Consider the following 24,417-nt stretch of genomic DNA (forward strand, 5'->3'; position numbering starts at 1 on the left):
AAATAATAATAATATTAATAAGACTAACAGGATGGCAAGTGGATATAGTGACAAAAACCTATAAAAATAAAAGCTTAATTGATCAGCAAGAAAACATGTTTTGTATGAAACATTTAGGTTTGATAAAAGGGAAAAAAATGAGAAACACGTATATATTTCTTACATACATTTGTATAATATTTCTTAATAAATTCATTGGAAGAATCTTTTCTCTTCAAATGAATGACATTGCATAAATTCACTGAAAAAAGTGGCAAACTTCAATTGTGTTGAATCTCTACTTGATCAGTTATAGTCAATAACAATTACTTTTTGTCGGTGTAAGCCAGTTTGCCAGGTTCATCTAGTCAGATTAAAATATGTTTGACTGAAAATAATTAAAATAGTCAATTAGGCTATCACATGAAGGTAATTTTTTTTGGTTACCTGACCCAATTTTATGTTATTTTGTTTATATAATGGCAACAAAACTGCTCAATCCAAAAAAGTAAAATTATTAAAAATGTTCCCAATGTTGTCTTAATTGTGATAAAAACAATTCTTACTAATATAGTTGTCATATATAAATTGCATTTTAATATTTTTATCCACTTTCTTAACTGTTCATTTGGAATTTCCCGCCTCTCCGCAGGTTTTGTCCAATAGAATTGATTCTGGCCGAATGCGACGAGTCACGTCCTTAGATTAGGTCAAGTAAACTTGTTCGAGAGGAAGTGTATTTTCACAGCGATTCATGCGTTTCCACCCACGTTTCTTTCAGGACTTCAGGACTGGCTAATCACAATTAGACGTGTGACTGAGAGACATTTTAATGCGTTTCACTGCTGGCAAGAGCAGGTGGACCATCACATAGAAAAAGAGGAGATTTGGACAACTTTCTCAACCGTTGCTTTCACCTGCCGCTCTTTTTTTATTTCTTTCTTTTTGTATGATATTGTAGACATCTGTTGGAGCTTATATATATATATATATTTGAAGAATAATAATCTGGATTTTTGTTTTTTAAATAGTCTCTTCAGGTGAAGACACGTTCGAAAAAGGTAAATTATAGAGTTCTTTGTGTTTAAATGTATTTGTTTCAGGCTGTTTAAAAGTAAAAAGAGCGTAAACGACCATATTAGAGTATTATAATATATATATATATATAGATATATAGTATATATATATAGAGAGAGAGAGAGAGATATATAGATAGATAGATAGATAGATAGATAGATAGATAGATAGATAGATAGATAGATAGGTAGGTAGGTAGGTAGGTAGGTAGGTAGGTTGGTGGGTAGGTAGGTAGATAGGTAGGTAGATAGATGAACAGTGAGTCAGTCTGGAATTACAAGAAGAGACCGAAGCAATTGAGACTAAATATATAGAAGAACTGTGGGAAATTCTCCAAGAAGCTTGGAACATCCATCTGCCAACAACCTAGTAACAAAACATTTATACATATAATTGATTTGCGATCCAAAGTGCATTTGAACAGCAGCGAAACACTTTCTTATGATGTGTTACATTCATACGAGCAGACAGAAGTATGATTGGAGCAGAAGAAATAGAAATAAACCTTGTGTACATTGTCAGTTTTGCGCTAAACTAAAATGCAATTTCTTGCCATTTTACATGCACATGTTACCAGACATGATCATATTGTTTTATCAAGATAATTCACATTGGATCATAAATAATTTTTATCTAGTAAGACTTTTGATATTAGGGCAAAAAATCATATTTTTGATAATAATTTTTGTATTGTTTTCCTGTAAAAATATCAAAAAATCCTTAAAACATGATCAATTAGATTTATCTTGAAACAACACAGCATAAGATATTTAGGTTTTTCAAAGAATGTATTTTTAACATGTGTATTTTGTCTTACTGTACAGGCAGAGTTTTTAGTCAAAACAATTGAATAAATCTACCAGTGCTGAAGAAGTAATCCAAAGTATTTAGAATATGTTACTGTACGTTGAGTAAACTAATGGGATATGTTACAAATGACATTTTACAGCAAGTATTCTGTAATCTGTAGTGGAATACATTTCAGAAGTAACCCTCCCAACCCTGTGTATATATATATATTTATATATCAGTGTTTTATAATACTTTAATATGTAAAAGAAAAAAAAAACATATATATCTGTCTATATTATTCACTCTTTGTATGCTAAAATTCTTGTTTAAAAAAAAAAAGGTGTGAATAAAATGCTTTGTAATGAGCTTTAGTCACATGCAGCAGTATTATAGCCACGCAAAGTGAACAATAACTTGTTCTGTGATCTTTGCTCCTAGTTAACCTACTTTTGGTATGACTGGAGTTTAATCCCCACTGACTGCCTCACAATAAAATAAAATAAAATACAAGTACCACAGAACTATCCTGGTCATTTGGACATGTATTGCGCAAATATGCAAATATCATGATTTTGGTATTCTTTGAAGTACCTTGGATTTAGCATGTAAATACCATGGTACATTATTATGGTAATCATACCACGGTATAACCTACATTAAAGTATTATGGAATTAATAACTTCACTTTACCATGGTACCATAATCACAGAGCATTATCCAATATAGCTCCTGTGTTTACCATAAACTCGCTCACCTGCTGGTATTCTGCAGGTCAATCAAAAGCCTTATTCATAGAAACACACATAAAAGAAATCAGACCTTCAACATACTATGTAAGAGATGTGTCATGTTGATAAATAAAATTAATTCTCTTGAGGACACCTGAGCCTTACAACAACTGTATCTGCCAATGTAGGCGCCCCCCTCACCAGAGTGGGCCAGACAGTGAAGCTCTTGTATTTCTCTATCCAAACCTCCTTTTTTTAACCTCAGGCCTTTAATTACCATGGTAACCATGCACAGCCAAAGTGCAGCCTTGACTTTTTGCTACAACAAAGGAGAAGTTGGGGGAGGCAGGGTAGTAGGTGAGCACATAGTAACTAAAAAATGGCTTTTCTAGGCCAGTGCCAGAAAGTGTTGTCTGCAATCTTCAGTTGCTGTGGTTATGTACGCTACAGAAGACATTGAGAAGAGTTCATTTATAACATTCAGCAAGTTGCTAAGTTAAAAAGTGACATGGAAAAAAAAAAACAGTAAACAATGTTGATGTTTTATTTTATTTATCCCTTTGATTAGCCTACATTTTATTGTAGAGAATATAATGCATTGCATTACATTTCAAATTTAATCTTGACTTTTGGAGTCAAATACAATACAACAATTTAAACAGCAGTAATTCTTCAGTGATTTACAAAAACGAATGATTGCAAAAATAATAATTGTTTTCAAGCAGGTATCCCGAAAACTTCCCCTGACTGACATTGGCCAGCCAAACAAGTAGTCCTGACCCAAACTCAATTAATTGTTTAAGCCTATATTAATCGGGATGCTCAAACACAGAAAGTGCCACAGAGCCACATTGTTTACACTTTTCAGGGGAATCAACCAACAAATGGCTAATGTATAGTTGTCTCTATTAAGCTGGGATAAGAGAAAGTGCTTTAACATCCAAAAAAGGACACACATTACTCTTAAGAAATAACAGTATTCTTAAAGACAATTTCTTTGAGAGAACTGGATGTTCTCTTGTAATTTTATGTGATTGTTATGTTTACAAAAAATGAAACGTAACAAGTATAATTAACATGCAGTTAAATCTTAAATTATTTCATTGTTTGATATATATAGTAATTAGCAAATTACCTGCAAAGAGCACAATATTGGATATCTTTGTTGAGTTGTTCCAAATGCACTGCATATAAAAAAAATCATACTCTGTAACTTTACCCTAGACTAGGACATATGATCTGAAATTAAACAAACAACATATTTGTCAAGAATTGTAATCGATGCATTTCAAAGTCAGTGCTGGACAATGGTTGATATTGAATTGAACTCCCATGGTCAGGCCTGTAAACGGTGGCTTTGTGTGGCTCTCTGATCCCTGCTGCTGATGACTCCACTCTACTCTCTATAGTTACCTCACACTGATAAACAGCACAGTTATTTCAGCAGAGAGAATATATAGCTTGGGGTTTTGGCATAATGTCATTTTGGACTGAGCATTAATTACTCACTGATATAGTGACCCAAGATATTTAATGACAATTTTTGTGCTATGTTAAATCAGTGCTGTGAATTCAAAAACAGCGAGTATTGTTTTTCACAGGGTGATAGTTGAAACATGACAAACAAGCTAAATAATCATTTTTCAGTGACTGTGTAAAATCAAGTAATATTGCAGGTTCAGTTTCAGTACATATAAAGCTCAATCAACAGCTTTTGTGCCTTATTGTTGATTACCCCAAAAGATATTTTGAATCGCCCCTTGTTTATTTAAAAAAAAAAAAAAAAAAACAATTGCATACAAGTGAATGGGGATATATATAAATATATACAAAAATACTGTTTTCAAAGTATAGCCACAAAATATAAATATTATACATGTTCTCATGATATGGTGTGATAAAATCGCTGTAAAGGCAGTTCAATGGAAAGGAAGAGTCGAGAACCGGCTTGACAATATAAATAATAGTTTAATGGTAAACTGAACCAAAAAGACACAAACATAAACACACGACGGTCAGCTGCCCATAAACGTTCTCTCTCTCAATCGCACCACCATCCGCAGTCGGCCTTTATCCCTCTCGGAGGCTTAATCAGCCTGATAAGGGACCAGGTGTGTAAAATCACGACCCGGCCCCGCCCTCCGCCCTGTCACATTCCTCCCTCGTTCACTCAGGGAGGGAAACAAAAATAATTAAAATAAGGGGTTACTTCCTTTAACAGTGTAGTAAATGAGACCATTCAAATAAAAAAATAAAAAACGTGTGAACTATTCCTTTTATGTAGTCTGTGTCATATTCTATTTTACCCTGTGTAGTTTTGTTTATGTAGTTTACTGTCTTTGAGGATGAAGGCAAGTAACACAACCTGTCCATGTTGGTGTATGCCTAATTTAGCAAGCTTTTGTCAAGTGACAGGTAAATTAGTGCCAATAATACAGTTGAGTTTGATTGGACACACAGCCATTAACATCAATAACAAAAGGTAGAATGATTTGAAGTGTTTTCTCCACAATTTTTAAAGTTGATAAGCCTTATTTCTTTTACTATCAAAAATATGCACAATTATATTGTTAGTTTCATTATATTATATGCATTTAGCGGTTTTCCCACTGCTTTTTGCAACCCCAGAACAACCCATTTTTGTGTCATGACCCACTATTTGAAACCCACTGAAACAGTGTACTGCAGCCATAGATTAAAACAAATCAAGTGATATGGGTTTGCTACATGGAACATCTAGCAAGACAATATCTCGAAAATATCTACACTGTATTTTTTACCTTCCTCTAAGACCAGCCATTTGCCTTTTTTAACAGGTCATTGATCGCCTTTGAGAGATGTTTGAGAAACAGCCCTACGAAAGTCCCCCTATGTACACCCCACCAACCAATGGCTTTGGACCACCAGGGAGCTTCCAAGACCCAAGGAGTGAGTTTGATTCCTACCCTCCACCTCCAGGATCATACTACATGGGCAAGGAGGTACCACAGGATTTCTACAAGTGGTTCTCCCCACCAGGAATTGTGAAGATTATGGTAGGGACAGTTATAGTTCTCTGTCTCGGAATCTTTGCTTGCGTGGCCTCTACTCTGGTTTGGGACATGCAATACGGATTAGGTTACGGAAGTGGATATGGTTCCAGCTATCCTGGGTATGGATATGGAAGTGGTAGTTATGGATACGGAGGCTTTGGTGGTTATGGAAGTGGTTATGGAAGTGGCTATGGAAGCTACTACAATTCTTACCCAACTCCTTACTCAGCAAAGACAAGCATGATCGCCATTGCCGGCATAAACTTTGTCATCTCTTTGGGTTTCTTCATTGCCTGCTTCTCCAAATCAAGCACATTCCGCAGTAGAAAGTACTACCTGGTGGTGCTCATTGTTAGCTCTATAATGGCAGTAATACAGGGCATTATAAACATTGTGTACATTGTTGGAGTGAACCCAATGGCCCAAAGCTCATCCAGTGCGTACTACAACCCTATGATCATGATGTGTCAGAACCTCTATGGAAGCAGTGTGACTGGATCGGGGGCAGGCTTTCAGTATAACCAGTACTTGTACCATTACTGCTACGTTGACCCTCAGGAGGTACATTTTAAAGTTATAGGATTTTAGCAATTTCTTTACAGTCTACATTTAAATTATGTTTTCTTTATAGCCTTCCACAAAAACACATTTACACTTACAATGGAAGCCTAGCAGACATCACTGTATATACATTTTTTAAATACACAGCTATTCACACTATTTTGAAAGTATAACCATAACACACTCATAACAAGGATCGCTGTAGAATAGAATTGCTTGCTTAGCAACCTTAGAGTGCATAGATCTTTGCAAAGTTATATATACATTTCAAGTCATGCCATGATCAGCTGAAGGTTTAGATATGGCTACGTTTGCAAATGGGGCTGTGGAGGGATACCAGGAAGGGACATGAAGGGGATTTAATGAAACTATCTGTTAAGCACAGTTTACATGGAGCAATCTTTATCTACAGGAATTATGTCTGTAATGCATAACCAGTAATTCATCCACCGAGAAAAGTAGTCCAACACTGATCAAATGTTAACCTAAAAAATTTGCTTCATGTCGTAAAATTTAAATTTACTTAGTTATGTTAAAAGTATTATTTAACATCACTGAACCAACCTTAAAGAGATCACCCAAAAATGAAAATGATATCATAATGTACCCACCCTCATGCCATTCCAGATGTTTATGACTTTCTTTGTTCTGCAGAACACAATCAAACATTTTAGAAAAATATCTCAGCTTGATACAATACAAGTGAATGGTGAACTCCACTGGTTAAATTAATGTCTTTAGAAGCAATATGATAGATCTGGGTGAGAAACTGATCAATGTTTAAGTCCTTTTTACTATAAATCTCCACCTTTGACCAGCAGTAGGTGGTGATATGCTCAAAGAATGTGAATCGCCAAAAAAGAAGAATGTTGAAGTGAAAGTGGAGCTTTATAGTAATAAATACCTGAAATATTGTTGTTTTTCTTTTTGCTGCCTTTATATTTATAAGTTCTGACCACCATTCACTTGCATTGTATGGACCTACAGAGCTGAAATTTTCTTCTAAAAATCTTTTTTTGTGTACATGTGGAGAAGAAATAAAGGCAAAGACATCAGGGATGGCCTGAGGTAAATGAGTAAATGATGAGAGAATTTTTGGGTGAAGTGAACTATTCCTTTAATATATTAGGTTACACCAACAAAACTATTTTTAAGGGTTACATCAGGTAAAAAAATATCCTTAAGGAAAAAATTGGAGGTTACAACATTTTACAGTGCACTGATTAGCCCAATTTACACTTTTCCTAACCAAAAGCAAATATCCTTTCTTTCTCTTTAAATAGTTAACACTGGCTGCATACATGGGTTGATGCATGTGTTTCTTAAGCATTTATTTGAGGATGCAAAGCGTGTCTTTTCATTTTCTGACCAATGATTTTAGACACAGAGAACTTCAGAAACAACAATAGTTAAAGTGCTCACAGACAGCACAGATTCACTGGCTTTTTACCAGCATGTCAATTCGCAGTGGGCCACCTTGACCTGGATAATGTTTTTAGGGCATTTTATAGAAGATTAAAAACACTGTAAATTTTATTGTCATGCATGTTCCTGGAATATGTCAAGGAAAAATACTGATAAGCTAATTTTGAACAAGATAAAAATCAATGAGAAGCTCTGGTATGCTCACAGTCTGACAATACTGGAATCATAAATTGATTCTTCACCTCATATTACGGTAAAAAACAAAAATGTTCCCGCTTGTACAGCCAGTGCACATGCACATTCTAAAGTTGATTGACTGGTGATGTCTTTATCTAAAAGGTGATTGTCTCTTTTAACTGTGAGGCAGGACTTCCTTTCTACATCCTTTGACCGCTGGGTGCTCAGAGCTCCTTGGTTTCTCCCATTCATTATAATAGAAGTGGCCCATCTTGAGGACTTGAGGACTGTTCGTTGGTGACGTCAAGTGACGTCATTGTTCCATGAACATTGTTCCATGAACATTGTTCCATGAACATTTCCTGCTTGTCAAAACAGAGACTATTTAGCAGAGACAGGCCACTTCTATTAAAATGAATGAGAAAAACTGGAACACCCAACAGCAGCCAATGCTCAGTAAAATACAGCATAAACCATTCTCGCATGAATCTTATGCTCTCCCACTGATGCAGTGTGGTCCCGTGCTCAAGGATTCAGCCCGTTCATATTGTAAAGAGGGCTCTTGTTTGAAATCACTTCATTTGAATGCAGCATGGGCTCTCCTGTTCAAATGCAGCGAGAGTCATCACACCCAGGCCATAAATGGTAAGTGGTCTGCACTTATATAGCACCTTTTTAACCTTAGCAGTATTCAAAGCACTTTACACTGCATCTCATTCACCCATTCACACACCAATGACGGCAGAGCTGCCATGCAAGGCGCTAGCCTGCCATTGGAATTAACTTGGGGTTCAGTGTCTTGCCCAAGGACAATTCGGCATGTGGAGTCGAACCACCAACCCTGCGATTAGTGAACAACCCACTCTACCACCTGAGCCACAGCCGCCCCCACAGTCCATGGGCTCTCCCGTTCTATTGCAGTGAGAGTCACCAAATCCAGGCCATGGTCTCTCCCTTTAAAATGCATTTCGGCTTTCCCATTCAAATGCAGTATAGCTCTCCCATTCAAAAGCAGTACAGCTTTCCCGTTCAACCGCAGTATGGCTCTACCGTTCAAACGCAGTACGGCTCTCCCGTTCAAACTCAGTACGGCTCTCCCGTTCAAACTCAGTACGGCTCTCCCGTTCAAACGCAGTACGGCTCTCCCGTTCAAACGCAGTATGGCTTTCCCATTCAAATGCAGTACGCCTCTCCCATACAAATGCAGTACGGCACTCCCGTTCAAACTCAGTATGGCTCTCCCGTTCAAACACAGTACGCTATCACATTCAAACGCAGTACAGCTCTCCCGTTAAAACAATACCGAAACTCAGAATATTAATTTAAATGTTAGGACTAAGCATGAGAAGGTGAAATGTTAATTGAGTTTAGTATGACAAATAATTTTAGTCTGCTGGATCTGTTGCACTCTACAAATGTGTCTTTTTCTTAGGCTGTGGCAATGGTCTGTGGCTTCATGGTTGTTCTTGCTCTGGCTGTGGCAGCCTTCTTCTCCTTTAAAACCAGAAGTACAATCTGGCACTACGGGAAACCAAACATCTATTGGGATCAACCTCTAATGGCAGGAACAGAGGGCAGAGATGTGGAAGACTGGGTGAGTTTCTTTATTTTCTTGAGTTTGCGCACTGCAGCCTGCATCTGGTGTCAACAGATCATACATGGGAGGCCAGAAACACATACACAGAGCAGAACGGCATGTACATTTTCATATTTCTCACACCACTTAATTATCTATGTTGAGAAAAGATACATAATGCATGGAAGAAGAAACACATGGTCACTATCAAAGTGGCACACCCAGATCAACTTGGTGGAAGTGCCTTGTGTGTGTGTGGTGACAATGGACTAGTTCATAACCATAGGGATGAATGGTCAGTTTCAGGCCCATAAAGTATGGCCTGAAAGTACATTCAACATTAAAGGGATAGTTTATCCAAAAATGAAACCTCCGTCATCATGTTTTTCCAAACCCATGTGATATTCTTTCTTCCATGGAACACAAAAGTAGACAGTTTGTTAATCTCAGTCACCATTCACTTTCATTGCATTTGAATGTAAATGGTGACTAAGGCTGTCATTCTGCCTAATTCCTTTTGTGTTCTACAGGAGTCAGGAATTCAAACAGGTTTGTAACAACAAGTTACATTTTGACAGAAATTACATTTTTGAGAGGTGAACTATCCCTTTTAATATTCCATTAAATGAGAAATAAAATAATTTAGTTACTTGAATAGATTAGTTAAAACATTGGTTGCAACATTTTTAAAAGTCCACATGAAATAGTCCATCAAGACATTTTAAATAGACAAGGAGTGGCTTGATTCCTGGTTAAAAGTGCAGGAAGGTGTGTTTTGAAATCATTATGTCCTTTAATAGTTTCAGTGGCCTGTGTGACACTGGTGGTAACTCAGTCACATGGTTGAATGTTTTGCTGATATGGTCTGTTTATTTACGGCCTGCCCAGTTTCACTTTAATTGATCATTAACTAAACTGAGAGAGTTGAAACTTCATGGGTGGATGACCATGAAACTTTTGTAATACGCAGAAGTTTAGCATACTTTAAGGGTGTGTTCACACTTGTAGTTGGGTTCTCTTGGTCCAGAACAAAAACGAAAATGATACATTTAGTCCTGGTTCACTTAGCGTTCACGCTGGCATGTTTAACACCAAACCTAAAAATACACAAGGCATAAGGATAAGGTCACAACCTGATTGGACAGCTTTTATTATGTATATTTTGTGACAGAACTTGCTGAACATCCAAAACAATGCTGTCTACTGGGCTAACTGTGCTCGTTGGACCCAATTTCCCTTAACCTATCACTGAACATTTTGAGCACTTGAGCATTTTTGTGCGTTTTTTCCAGTCTACTGGAAATATGCTCGTCGGACCAAATGTTAAGGAACTTTACCTCCTCATTGCTCCACGTTTGCCCTCTGCTCATTTTGTTTTGCGTACAGCACTCTTACCTCTCTTTCTATGTTATCAAATCACATGATTTTTAGGGTCGCATCTTGTGACATCACATCCTGATATTGGTCCATTTAGATGCCTTTGGTCCATGCTGCGTTCATATATCAGTCGAACCAGAACAGAGTTAGTTTGGAAGCGGACCGGGACCCACTATTCAGGGGGTCTCGGTCTGCTTGTTTGGTGCCCACTAAGGTTCGGATGGCAGCGGTCACACTTGTTTCAGTGAACCGCACTAACAGAGCAATCGCACCAGAGATTGTTTTAATCGAACCAAACCTGCCAAGTGTGAACACACCCTTAAATGTCATCTTTTTACACACTCTACAAAGTGAAAAACCCTTCAAAAAGACTTTTGTTCAGGTAACCTAATGTATTCAGGTTGATTTAGTGCTTTTAAAGGGATTGTTTACTCAATAATGAAAACACTGTCATCATTTACTCACCCTTATGTCGTTCCAAAACTCTATAACTTTCTTTTAGAAAAATGTTGACGCTACTCTTTTTGTCCCTATTGTACATTAAAAATTAATGGTGACTGAGGTTGTCTATTCATAACATTCTGACCATGATCTCCTTTGGAAAAAGACGGGTTTGGAATGACATGAGGGTGAGATAATGTTGAAAGATGTTTTTCTTTTTTTTGTGAACTGTCCATTTAAATAAATTCAAATAAAACCAGTTAATTTCTTTACCAAAGCATAATTTTTTGGGTTGCCTGTTAATTGTTTTAACAGTGCAGTGCTGTGACTAGTGCTTTTTTACAGTTCATTATATACACTGAAGGGATAATTAACTAATTAATTTGGAACCCAATTTGCACACACAATTCTAATCTTGTGGGCTGATTCTAAACGCTATAAAGTGGAGGACGCAGCAGATCATTATGCTCTGCCGGCATTTCTCCACTATTGAGATCCAGACACCTGAATAATCTCTTTAATTTACAGAAAGTGCACTTGACTACACCGTGTTTTTGGAAAAATGGCAGGTTATAATGCTCTTCTCCATCATTTGATAATTATTTAATGAATTACCTCTGATGTGGTTGTTAGAAAATGCACACAAAAATATATTTTAAATGAAAAAAAATGACTGCCTGCTATAATCTGGCAGCAATAGTGTGATGTAAATTGCGGCGGGCAACTTTTGTGAATTAAGCAAAATCTTTAATGAGCCTAATTTACATAGACATGATTCACATTAAGCTGTGTGCTTAGCACTGCAATACTCAAAGAGCTAAACATTATTTTGTTGAATTTTATTTTTAATTAATAAAAACAATTTTAAGCACTACTGTGGAATAGATATTTGAGCAATTACATTAATTTAACAGTTTTTTGGTGAAACAAATAAAATTTTTGTTTCTTATCAAATTAAAGTCAGATATATCTTGTCCCACTTTGGCTATATTTTGTTATTCAGAATGTGTTAGACTGAGACACTCATTGAAAGAGAATTCACGAATGCTATCTCCTTAAAGGGATAGATCAAACCCCCCACACAAATAATTCTCTCATTATTTAATCACTCTCATGTAATCCCGGATGTGTGAATTTTTTTTTGAGACTTTTGATGAATATCAGCTCTGTGGGTCCATAAAATGCAATTGAATGGCGAACAGAACTTTGAAGCTACAAAAAGGACATAAAGGCATGCAGAAAAGTAACAATTGCAATGGTTATATCCATGTCTTCAGAAGCAATATGATAGATGTGGGTGAGAAACGAATTCATATTTTATATTATAGTCTTTTTTTTTTTTACTATAAATCTTTACTTTCACTTTCGCATTCTTCTTCTTTTGTTTTTGGCATTTCACATTCTTTGTGCATATCACCACCTGCTGGGCAGGGAGGAAAATTTATAGTTAAAAAGGACTTAAATATTTAGCTGTTTCTCACCCACACCTATCATATCGATTCAGAAGACATGGATTAAACCACTGGAGTTGTATGGATTACTTTTATGCTGCCTTTATATTCTTTTTGGAGCTTCACATTTCTGGCCAGCATTCACTTGCATTGTATGGACCTACAGAGCCGAGATTTCTTTTAAATATCTTAATTTGTGTTCTGCAGAAGAAAGAAAGTCATATACATCCGGGATGGCATGAGGGTGAGTAATTGATGAGAGAATTTTCATTTGTGGGTAAGCTATCCCTTTCATATCACAATTATTTATCCTAGAGAGCAATGAGATGAGCACATGGAGACTTGCTTCTCTGCTTCTTGCTTGTCTGGTTTTCTTCTGAAAAAACGGGCTCAACTTTTATATCTGTCTCCACTAGAGTTTCACATGAGATCTCAACAACATCTCAAACTGTGCTCAGATTTATTCTGAGACTTCAGACTTAAATCAGCAATCAAAAGTCATAGATTTCAATATGAACCCAAACATCTGAACAAATGCTCTGACAGATGCTATCGTAACATAATTGGTTAGCTCTATATTCTTGCTGTATGTCAACAATTGACTTATTCTGTTTTTATTTCTGCTAAATAATTTTTGGAGAAACATCTGAGACAAAGTTGATTCTCAAATGAGACATAACTGAGACCTCCATTAATTATTCTGAGCTATGAAAGAGCAACTTCTTAACAATAACAATTCCTTCTGGGTGTTACAGGTTGTTTCCCTGTAAAAGGGCTGTTAATGAACTCTCAGCTGTCAGTAGAGGCTCTGTGGGGTGCGGTTTGATTTTGGATTATGTCCACTGGAAACATAATTACTACAATCATGAGACCGGTCCGTCTCTTGCTTTCTGCCCTGCTGGTTTTCAGTAGATCTATGAGACCTGTCAGCGCTCTACACACTCCCTTTGAATACCTTTCTCTCCTTGTTTTTATTTGAACTCCCTGTCTGTCTGTCTTTGTCTGGTGCAAAAGCATATCTCTAGCATGATACTGCCCTATTTTCTGTGTTCTCAAGCATTCTTTCCCTGATTATACAGCATGATCGCAGTTCAGTGGTGGCTGTAGCTTATGCAAGGAAAGCATTGTTGGAATTCCTGGGTGACTTGAGCTCCTCTACTCAGCGGCTTTTCCCTTTCTCCTCAGCTGCAGGGAAGCGCTCCTCCACCCTCTTTCCTGCTGCTTCCACCTCTGAAAAAACATACATACACACACACACACACACTACCTTTCCAGAACAAACAAACAATCCCTTGACACGCAGACTTGCTCTCACAACTGTGTACTTTAATATATATATAATAAATAGTATATATAAACATATATCCGTATAGTCAGTCAGTCTCTCAATTTTTGCTTTCGAAAAATACTTCTAAAGTTTTAAACTCCATGTCTGCTACAATTGAGTATAGTCACTCTTATGTTGTTCCAGACCTTTAGCACTTTCTTCTGTTTGGCTAAATGTTAGGCCTCAGTCACCATTCACTTTAATTGCAACTTTTTTTCTATGCAGTAAAAGTGATTGGTGACTGAGGCGTAACATTCTGCCTAACATCTCCTTTTGTGTTCCACAGAAAAAGGAAAGTCATACAGGTTTGTAACAACATGAGTGTGAGTAAATTATCACATGAACTAGCCCTTTAAGGAGGGGCTATATGATCTACCCTTTAGAAAGAGATACTTTCATTGGTGTAACTTGGTGTAATTGAGGTTGTTTCAGTCATAGTAAATAATGGTTTGTGACTTTTTGTTTTAAGTCACTTGACCATTTTGTTTTACAGTGTAGATTTGTTTTTGTTTTTTTGAGTTATACATGCAAAGAAAAAGTTCCAGAAGTAACCCCAAAGAATAAATCTTAACTATTGGCATTGTGCAGTTGTTGACGCAATAAACTCACTCACATACTGAGAAATCAAACTTCAACAGGAAGAACAAGAGCTACTTTTGTTTCTTTTTCCCTGTGGGCTTTCCTGTACACAAGAAGAAGGAAAATCTAAACAATGGATTCAAAATGGTTTCTGTGTTTGTATAAGGTTCTGCACAGCATGCAGTTTCAAACATCTGTGATCGAAACAGATAAAATTATGTATTTTTTATTACTATAATTTATTAACAAGCAAAATACTAGGGCCCCAAAATGTATTTGGACACTTTAAAATGTGTGAATGTCATTGCAATAGATTACAAAATATGCAAAGTGCAAACAAATGATGCTAGAGCTTTTCTCAGATCTTTCTATACATCTCTGTGTCATTTTCAGTTGTAGCACATGCCACTGGTTGAGCATTATTTAAAAAATGCTCTTTCCTGTTGTTAAGCACATTGATACTCTCAATTAAGGTATATCTCTCCGTTTGCAGATTTAGTACTAAACAGTTTGTTCTTTCTCAGGTCAACCATGTTCAGGATGGACAGAGCGTACAAGAGGCGTCCATGGTGTTTTCAGAGAAGATGGCTCCGGTTCTGGTTTCGGCCCCCAGTCTAGGATCCCTCCCCCTGAAGACTGGCAGTATTTTCAGCTCAGAAACCTACAACCTCAACAGGTGAGTGAGTGAGTGAGTGCCCCAGCCCTGAGCTAGCTGGTGACTTTAAAGCTGAGCTCCGTGTAAACAGGCAAGATTGCTCGTCCCTGCTCAGGAAATGAGCTCAAACTGGAAAGGCATTCCAGTTTGCTGTACAGTTATTCAAGACCTGATTAAAACTAGTCAATGTTTGTGGAATTTATTTTTTATTTTTTTGCTCTTTCCTCTTGTGACCTTGCTTTAGGTGAGGTTTAATCTGCAGAAGATCTGTGTATTCAGTCAAGATTTTTTCGGGCCATTAATCATGCTAATGGTCTGGGCCATTCGTTTTATGAAGTCTGGTCGGATTACACCAGATGTGACGTGTCTTGGCCTGAGGTCAAACTTACTGCATTTTTTTTGACTTGGTTATTCCTTGAATCTGCTTAATCAGCTGTTCAGTAACATAATTAGTTCTTAATAATTGTTCATATAATTTGTTTTTTAATAACGCCTCTTCCACTTTGCCAATGTCTGCCTCTGACTTTCCCTCTGGGCATCTGCAAGCTTAAAATTAAATTGATTCAATGTTGTAAAGACTATACAGTTTCTATTGTCATTGTTCTATAGACTGTTACAGTAGTGTGCAGAAAGTAAAAATCCCATTCAAAATCTCTATAGAGGAACTGATGTTTAACATTAAAGGTGATGTGTGTACATCTTTTATGTTAAAATCTATTTGCTCAAAAAAAAACATTGATTGCATTACATTCATCATGTAAATGACTTCATTATATTTGTCTTTTAGCATTAAGTAGCGATAGGCGAGATTATATTATCAGAGAAAAATCGCATTAAAACCAAGGTCACTGAAAATTTTTGTCACATTGTTTTTATACACTACTGTATATCAACTTTAATAAGCAACCTAATCTCATAGAATAATCCTTACTTTAATAACATTTTAGCAAACTGAGTTTTATGTGGCACTTTCTACATTTCTGCTGCAGTTTCCTGGTGAAATTAATACAGATAATTAAAGATGTCTGTTTTATTTAACTCTCATTTGCTTTTAGGACATAATCAGTTAAGGTTTAGTAACAGTTTTTGGTTAGGGAGGTACATTTTACTAACTAAAACCATCATCTAATATTCACCACCTCATCTGATTTCGACCATTTCACTCGCATTTGGAATCCTTCTGTGGACATTTCACTGAGAAACAGCAGCAAAACCTGTAATGAGGCTTGTTATTTTGTGTATCAAATATTTTGCCACTGTAACACAATTATCAAGAGATCAGGCTGTTTTAACAGTTTTTCCATCCACAGTTATCCTAACCGCCCGTCTCACTCAACATACCCGTCTGGAGAATTGAGCTCCAGCCCGTCCGACCAGACGGACACTGTCCGTAAACCCTCCGCCCACAGAGGCAAAAGAAGCAGGAGGAACCCTGAGCTTGATGAGTCCCAGTACGAAACTGAGTACACGACTGGAGGAGAGACCGCTTACGATTTTGACAAGGATCTATGGACACGGTGAGGATTTGGTGTAGCAGTTAAGAGCGGCTCAGAGCTGGTTACTGCAAGGTTGTATGTTCGATCCCTCCATGGAGCAACCCATGAGCAATTACTATTTTGTCTGGTTTTACATAAAGAGCTTGGTGAACGCCCTGTGACATTGCAAGCAAGTTTAGGAGATTAGCATCTCTGGCATGCATGCCCATGTGGTTATATAATTCATTTAATTTGGGTTATTGGGGCAAAGTTCTATGGGTATGGCCTTTTGTATTTTATCAACATCAAGATTTTAGTTTGAAATTGACTGAAATCAAGATGCTGTGACTGGTTATCGTTACTTTTTAATCACCTTTTGGCTTCCACTAGTTCATTTTAAATGGTTTTGCAGTGTAACAAATTCGTTTTTGATACATTTTTTAAGTACGTTTACTGTATTCCATCTAGTCTCTCAATAATTATTAGTCATAAAGGCTGCATGCATAATAGTAGTAGCAAAATGCAAGGTAATATAGTTTTAGATGGAGTATATAGCATGTCACACAGCAGGACATGTCAACTAACCCAATGCATATTTGTCTGTGTTTACATGTATTGTTTCTTTTGCTTTGATGAGTTAACTTAGAACACAGATATGGTTTCATGTCTTGATATACCATGAGGAAGATCTTGCAAACAATAAAACAAGAAACCTGAACTCTTTCTTTAGGCTGTTAGAAATGTAGGAAAGGAGTAAGGGAGGATATCCACTGCATTATACCTCTATGTGTATATATATATATATATATATATATATATATATATATATATATATATATATATATATAATTCTCATTATTTTGCTTAGATTTTGATCTTAGTATGGCATTACAATGCAAAAAAAAAAAAAAAAATCTAATTATAATTAAAAAATTGGAATTTAAGAATTATTAGAATAAAAATTTAAGAATTGAATGATCTAAACATTCTTAAAACAAAACATTTAAATGGCATAAATGTAGTGAGTTTTATGATTAAAACATTAATAAGTTATTTACCAATGGGGTAAGAAATAAACTTATTTAAAAGGGAAAAGTTTTAAGCATAAAGTTGATTACATTTAGTCAGATTTCTCTGAAAATAAGACTGTCTATATCTTATATCATATCTTATGCCTGTTTGCCTGTCAAGTAAATTCATCTTGTTCTAAGAATATTTAGATATTTTTACTGGAAATATTATTGATTTATATATTGATTTAATGGTGTTTTGTGAACTGAAAGGTTGTAGGATCAAAACCCTTATGAGTTAATCCATGACGTACCACATTCGTACACCAGGGCAAGACATCTGACCTCAGTTTGCTCCAGGGGTTTTGTCGCTTCGTTAAAGCTCAATATAAATCTTTATTGATTTTATTGCACAGTGCTCACAACACCAAGTCACATGTTCATTTTCCAGGGAAAGCACAGATTCATATTCTGTCATAATTTACTCAGCCTTATGTTGTTCCAAAACCATATGACTTTGTTTTGGAACACAAAAGGAAATCTTAGATAGAATGTTAGTCTCAGTCACCTGAGGAAAAACAGATTTGATTAAAGTGAATGGTAACTGTGGGTGTCATTCTGCCTAACATCTCTTTTAGTGTTCCATGGAAAATAGTAAATCATAAAGGTTTGGATCAACCTCAGGGTGTGTAAAATAATGACAGAATGACTGCAAAATGCATAAATATTAATATAAAATTGCTATGTATAATGGCTGTAAGGTGCATCACAACAGCATATGTGAATTTCTGTGTTAACTGCTCAGAAAACATCTGTTTGTATTCCCATTTCAGTTTATATCCAAAGATTACATCTGACGCCCAGCGACACGAGTATAAGAAAGAGTTTGACTCGGATCTCAGGGCCTACAAAGAGCTGTGTGCAGAAATGGACGACATCAGTGATCAGTTAAACAAGCTCAGCAGGGAGCTGGACACACTTGATGAAGGCACTTCCAAGTACCAGGTAAGTGGAAGAAAAATTAAAATTCTGTCATGATTTACTCACCATCGTGACGTTCCAAACCCGAATGACTTTCTTATGCAGAACAAGGAGAAATGTTAATGAATAACTGGGAACACTTAAACAATAGTTAATGCATTATTTATCATGAACAATATACAGTATTTTTACAGCATTTATTAATATTAGTTCATGTTAGGTCATAGTGCATTAACTAATGTAATCAAATACAACTTTTGATTTTAAAAATGTTTTAGTATATGTTGACATTAACAATTAACTAAGATTAATAAATGCTGTAAAAGTATTGTTCATTTTTAGTTCATGTTAAAGGTGCACTCAAGTATGTCAAAGTATGGCTTATAGTGACACTTGGTGGCCGGGATGCTGCATCATTCAAACGAAGTCGTTTTTTGGTTAAAAAAATGCCAATGTAGAAATTCACTATGCACAGTAAACTAGGATTAATTTAATCCATAAAATAAAATGTCCAATAACAGGGCAGTTACTTAGATTAAGAGAGTAGTATTCAGCTGGTCAAGTGATGCTAACATGGCTACACCCATGAGTGTGCCACTTGTAGAACAAAATATCCTTTATAACGTTACTGATATGACTGAACTCTTCATTTCACATGAGTGGTCATGATTTTATACTTCTGTTCCAAAATTACTATTCATTTCTTTAGAAGTAAAACTTTTTTAAATGAGGAATTAAATTACTGGGTGCACCTTTAACCAATGTTGGAACCTTATTGCAAAGTGTTACTGAATAAATCGGTCCTTTTTTATATTAGAGTGGCAGTTAATAGTGACTCTCTTTAAAGCTTAAAAAGGACCCAAAAGTATTCTAAAATTAGTCAGTGTGACTCATGCATCATATACCAAGTCTTCTGAAAGCATACCATTAGGATGAGAGAAACAATTGATTCTCCAATGCATCAGTTTTAAATCGATTCTTAAAAACTCAGAATCATTCTGTGTTCAGTTTAAGCCGTTGCAGCGCAGTGGCACTTCTGTGCGCTCCAGAAACAGAGGGAGAGGTAGGAACACACACACACTACAGAACTGATCGCAGACTGGATGTGTCAACCATCGTCCCTGATTATGATGTATAATTTACAAAGTCATGCGCATAGCAACGGGAGAGTTTATTCGTTATAACAATTCAACAAACAACATGAAAGAAGGGCTTGTGACTTTTATTGCACAGAAAGGGAAATAACGGCTGTAAATAATGATGAGTCAGCACTTCGGGAGACATGAATCATGTTTTTATTTTCTAATTATTTTTTGTCACCTGCTTCGAAATGCCTTTCTCTCCTCATGCGCTCTCTATTTCTTTGAATGCTGCTCATTGCCGATCTCTTGCTCATCAGGACAGTGCAGATACGAGATGCTTAAAAGATTTCTTAAGCAACAATCCCGCTATTTGCACTTAACTCTCACCTGTGGTGTGGAAAAGAGGTGCTGACATCTGCACTCTTACAGAAGCATATCTCATGTAGCCATCCTGCAACAACCAATAGTTATAGTTATAGGTTTGGGATCAATTAATTCTAAATTAATTATTTAATACTAGTTATTACATGGCTCTCTTGAATACTTGATTTTGATTGGTCAATGGTGCCATCTAGCTGTCAGATATTACTCTGTAACTACTGCACATCCGGGGATTTAGACGTATCAGACCGCTCATCCGGGTTCTGCAAGCCGTTCTTCTGTTTCTTGTCTCACTGTTTTGGGGTTCATTTTGTGATAACAACCGGCTGACTGTATATAGTCGCAAGTTCGAATCCAGGGCGTGCTGAGTGACTCCAGTCAGGCTTCCTAAGTAAAGTGGTGGTGGCGTAGTGGGCTAAAGCACATAACTGTTAATCAGAAGGTCGCTGGTTCGATCCCCACATCCACCACCATTGTGTCTTTGAGCAAGACACTTAATTCCAGGATGCTCCGGGGGGATTGTCCCTGTAATAAATGCACTGTAAGTCGCTTTGGATAAAAGTGTCTGCCAAATGCATAAATATAATAAAATATAAATATAATCAATTGGCCCATTTGCTAGGGTGGGTAGAATCACATTGGGTTAATTGGGGAGAAAAGGGAAGGGGAAAAAACAAGGTGGCCAGGGGGCCTTTTACCCCACAGTTGGGGGATGTAAGGCTCACCTCGCTTGGGATATAAGGCCCCTGGGGGAATATATTGATATAATGTACTGTATATACCGGGATAATAGTTATAGGGCACAATTTGTCAACTCATGCAAAACATTTTGAGACAGCAAGATGCTTTTTTTGAGTAACAAATTAAAATAATGCTTATTCAAAGTAACCTCTTCAGAAACGTTATCCACCCCATTTGGCATTACAGAACATCTGTAGTATTCTATAAATAAATGGATCTCCATTGTGATCGGATCAGTCAATGTGGGCCTTTTTGCCCCAAATACTATCATTTCACACACTGGAGTGTTCACTTTCAACAAAATGACAAATAATTATTTTGTCTCCAGGATATTCATTAGCTACATTTGTAACATTTTAAAAATATTAAATATTAGATCCATTTACCTAAAAAAATCTAACTTTTTTACACATTACACGCAAAGATCTCATGAATCAGGAAAATGTGTGATGCATAGTGACAAAAAGGTGTTTAGGAAAGTGCTGTGATAGTTTTTGATGCTATTTTGTATTTTGGGAGAAAATAAAATCAAAGGTGCCTTTTACACTGGGTGGGCCTTTAGCCCCGTTGTACCCTATTTCTTTTTCTTATTTCAGTACTGTCAATACTCATCCAAAAAAATCTGCACTGCCTCTCTTGCTTCCTCAGACAGAACACCTCGTTATAAACCGGTAAAAAAAAAGAAATCTGTAATAAATCCTAATCTGCATGGTCTTGTTTTATTTTATTTCACTTACAGGCCGTTGCAGAGGAATATAATCAGCTGAAAGACTTGAAACGGGTGAGTCATGGTTATAAAATTGAAGTATGACTAAACATCCAACTGCATATTAAAAGGTAAAAATAATAAGCGCTTTGCTTTTAATGCTAATGACTCATTGAGAATTTCTCCCCCATCTCTCTCTTTCTAGATGCCAGATTATCAAAACAAGAAGCTCCAGTGTCGCAAACTGCGCCACAAGCTTTTCCATATTAAAGGAATGGTTAAGAACTACGACCGCAGTCAGTTATAATGAGCTCCATTTTGCCGCTACGCCTCTCTCTCTCTCTCTCTCTCACTTTTCAACACATTTACATTTAACAAAGAATGGCGACCATGACAAAGTCTGCGAACAACCGTGTGACCAAAGTTACCTGAATCCTAAACTGTTGTAACAGTGGCTTCACCCAGTGCTTATGATTAACCTGAACCCTACAGATGGTTGCCTTGGAAACGAAGACTAGGGAGTAGAAACCATGACTTTGGACAGGGAAGTCTTTGCATTACCTGGAAATAATAATTTCAGTCAAAACATCTGCCTGTCCTTAAAGTCAGTGACTTCCTATTGCCCGTAAAATGCCATGAAGCATTAAAATAATGTTATTCTGTTGTTTGTGTTTAATATGGGTGTGGTTGAGTGCTAACTTCAATGTCAGCTGATTACATTGGTGCATGTGTTTGTTGAAGGACGTGTACTTTGGACAATCCTCTCTGATCTGGTAATTGCACCTGCATTGACAAATATGAGTTGTCTCTAAGTGTCAAAGGTGTAATTGCTGATGCAGTGTTTATTTTCAACTTAAGAACAATAAAAGTTCTCCTTTCATAGTAGTGCTGTCATAAAACAGTTCCCAGAAATAACTGGGAATAACTTGCACAACTTTAGAAAATATTACAAAAACCCACTTTCTCTGTCACTTTGTTTTCTCTCTCAGTCTCTCTCATTTCATTTGTAAACAACTGACTGCCTCAGTGAAAGAAGGAAGAATATTTAGAATTGTGAATTTTAAATCAAAAAGAGAAACTGGAATTTCATATTTAGTAGTGATCTTTACATTTTCATTGTAAGAAAAAGAAAAATACAAATAGTGTCAGTAGCACTGCAAAAAGTCTGCAAATTTACAAGGACTGTTAATCTAGTTGTTAATGTATATATTTCATCTGATTTATTTGGACAGTAATTACTGCTTTCATGTCTGAACAACTATCCACGCAAGATCAAATATTGTTTATTTTTTATTGTTGGTTTTTTTTATGTGTTAAAATGTTGTGGACAAAAAAAAATATGTCAGTTTTTTTTTTTTTTTTTTTTGTACTTTTAAAAGAAAACATTTAAAAGTGACATTTATAGGGCATTCATTTTCTGGCTGTTTGTGTTCATCTGGTCTTTCATTTCAAATAAACTTTTGTATTTTAAACCTGTTTTACAAGATTTACACATTAAAGATAAACACATAATTTACTAACATTATGTTAGTCAGATTATTTGGGGGGTTGTTAGTGTAGATATTTTTTTATAATGCAGAACAATATTTGTATAATAACAAATTATTTGCTGAGAATAGATGAAAAAAGGACATGCAAGCAAATACAATTGAAAAATGGTTTAGATTTAGTAAATAGTTGCAAAGGACTGCATTTTAAGGCAGTGTTATTATCGTTAATGCAAACTAAAATTAAAACTAAAAATGAATGATTGGAGGGAAAATGAAACTAAATATTCATTTTAGTTTTTGATACACAGCAGGTTGAATATGGGCAAAGTGTGAAACTTTTGGAAATGTTAATTTTCTTAGCACTTTTAATTTAGATTAAAATTCCACATAACCAGACATTATAACTTTATTGAAAGCTTAGGATGTTACCTTCCTTAGACAAAAGCAAAAATTAAGAAATACTCAATACTGGGAAGAACCTTTGAAGACCATCTTTTAACCAAATCCAGATTTATTTATTTTTGTATTATTATTTTTTTAGGCAGTATTGGTAAAGTGGGGCAGAGGAAACATGTTTGTATAGAAAATATCTACTATATTTATATTTATGCATTTGGCGCTTTTATCCAAAGCAACTTACAGAGCCCTTCTTACAGGGACAATCCCCTCGGAGCAACCTGGAGTTAAGTGCTTTGCTCAAGGACACAATGGTGGTGGCTGTGGGACTCAAACCTGCGTCCTTCTGATTACCAGATTACCAATTATGTGCTTTGACTACTCACCACCACCACTCCACTACTAATTATTTAGAATTAAAATAATTTCCACTTGCAAATGAGCTTGCAATTTGCCACAAATTTTTGCAGCTCTTAAAGGGATAGTTCATCAAAAATTATATTCTTTCATGATTTACTCGCCTTCATGCCATCCCAGATGTGTATGACTCTCTTTCTTGTGCAGAACACAAATAAATATATTTAGAAAAATATTTCAGCTTTGTAGCTGTAGCTCTGTTTTTCATTCACAATGGAAATGAATGGGTGCCAAAATGTTAAAGCTCCCAAATCCATATAAAGAGAGCATAAAAGTAATCCATATGACTCCAGCGGTTAAAGCTACGCTATGTAATATTTGGCCCTGCATGGGTCTTGCGGATGAACATTGTTTTGGTTGTGGTTCGGCTCTGCTCTGCACGGATGAATGTGGTTTGAGGCACCGGTGTACACATGAAATAAATGATGTTACAAAAGTTAGGCAAAATTCATTAATATTAGACATAACGATTGCTAATTTGATAAGGAATCCTTTCAGATCTCTGAGTTGTGGCTACCTCTGAAAAGCCAAGCCGATATTGATTCAGGTTTTATGATGAAC

The 24,417-nt window shown here is 36.2% G+C and overlaps 1 protein-coding gene across 1 annotated transcript; it reads left to right on the forward strand.

The window, feature by feature from the left end:
• The first annotated feature begins 723 nt into the window (after positions 1-723).
• LOC127631310 (occludin-like) lies at positions 724-22,987 on the forward strand. The gene is made up of 8 exons (XM_052109396.1): positions 724-1,040; positions 5,393-6,169; positions 9,204-9,365; positions 15,047-15,198; positions 16,488-16,694; positions 18,496-18,667; positions 21,587-21,628; positions 21,759-22,987. Exons 2-8 carry the CDS (start codon positions 5,414-5,416, stop codon positions 21,858-21,860), a joined length of 1,593 nt encoding a protein of 530 aa, XP_051965356.1. The 5' UTR covers positions 724-1,040; positions 5,393-5,413; the 3' UTR covers positions 21,861-22,987.
• Positions 22,988-24,417: the final 1,430 nt, after the last annotated feature.

Source organism: Xyrauchen texanus, chromosome 37 (genome assembly GCF_025860055.1).
Source record: "Xyrauchen texanus isolate HMW12.3.18 chromosome 37, RBS_HiC_50CHRs, whole genome shotgun sequence".
Taxonomy (NCBI): domain Eukaryota; kingdom Metazoa; phylum Chordata; class Actinopteri; order Cypriniformes; family Catostomidae; genus Xyrauchen; species Xyrauchen texanus.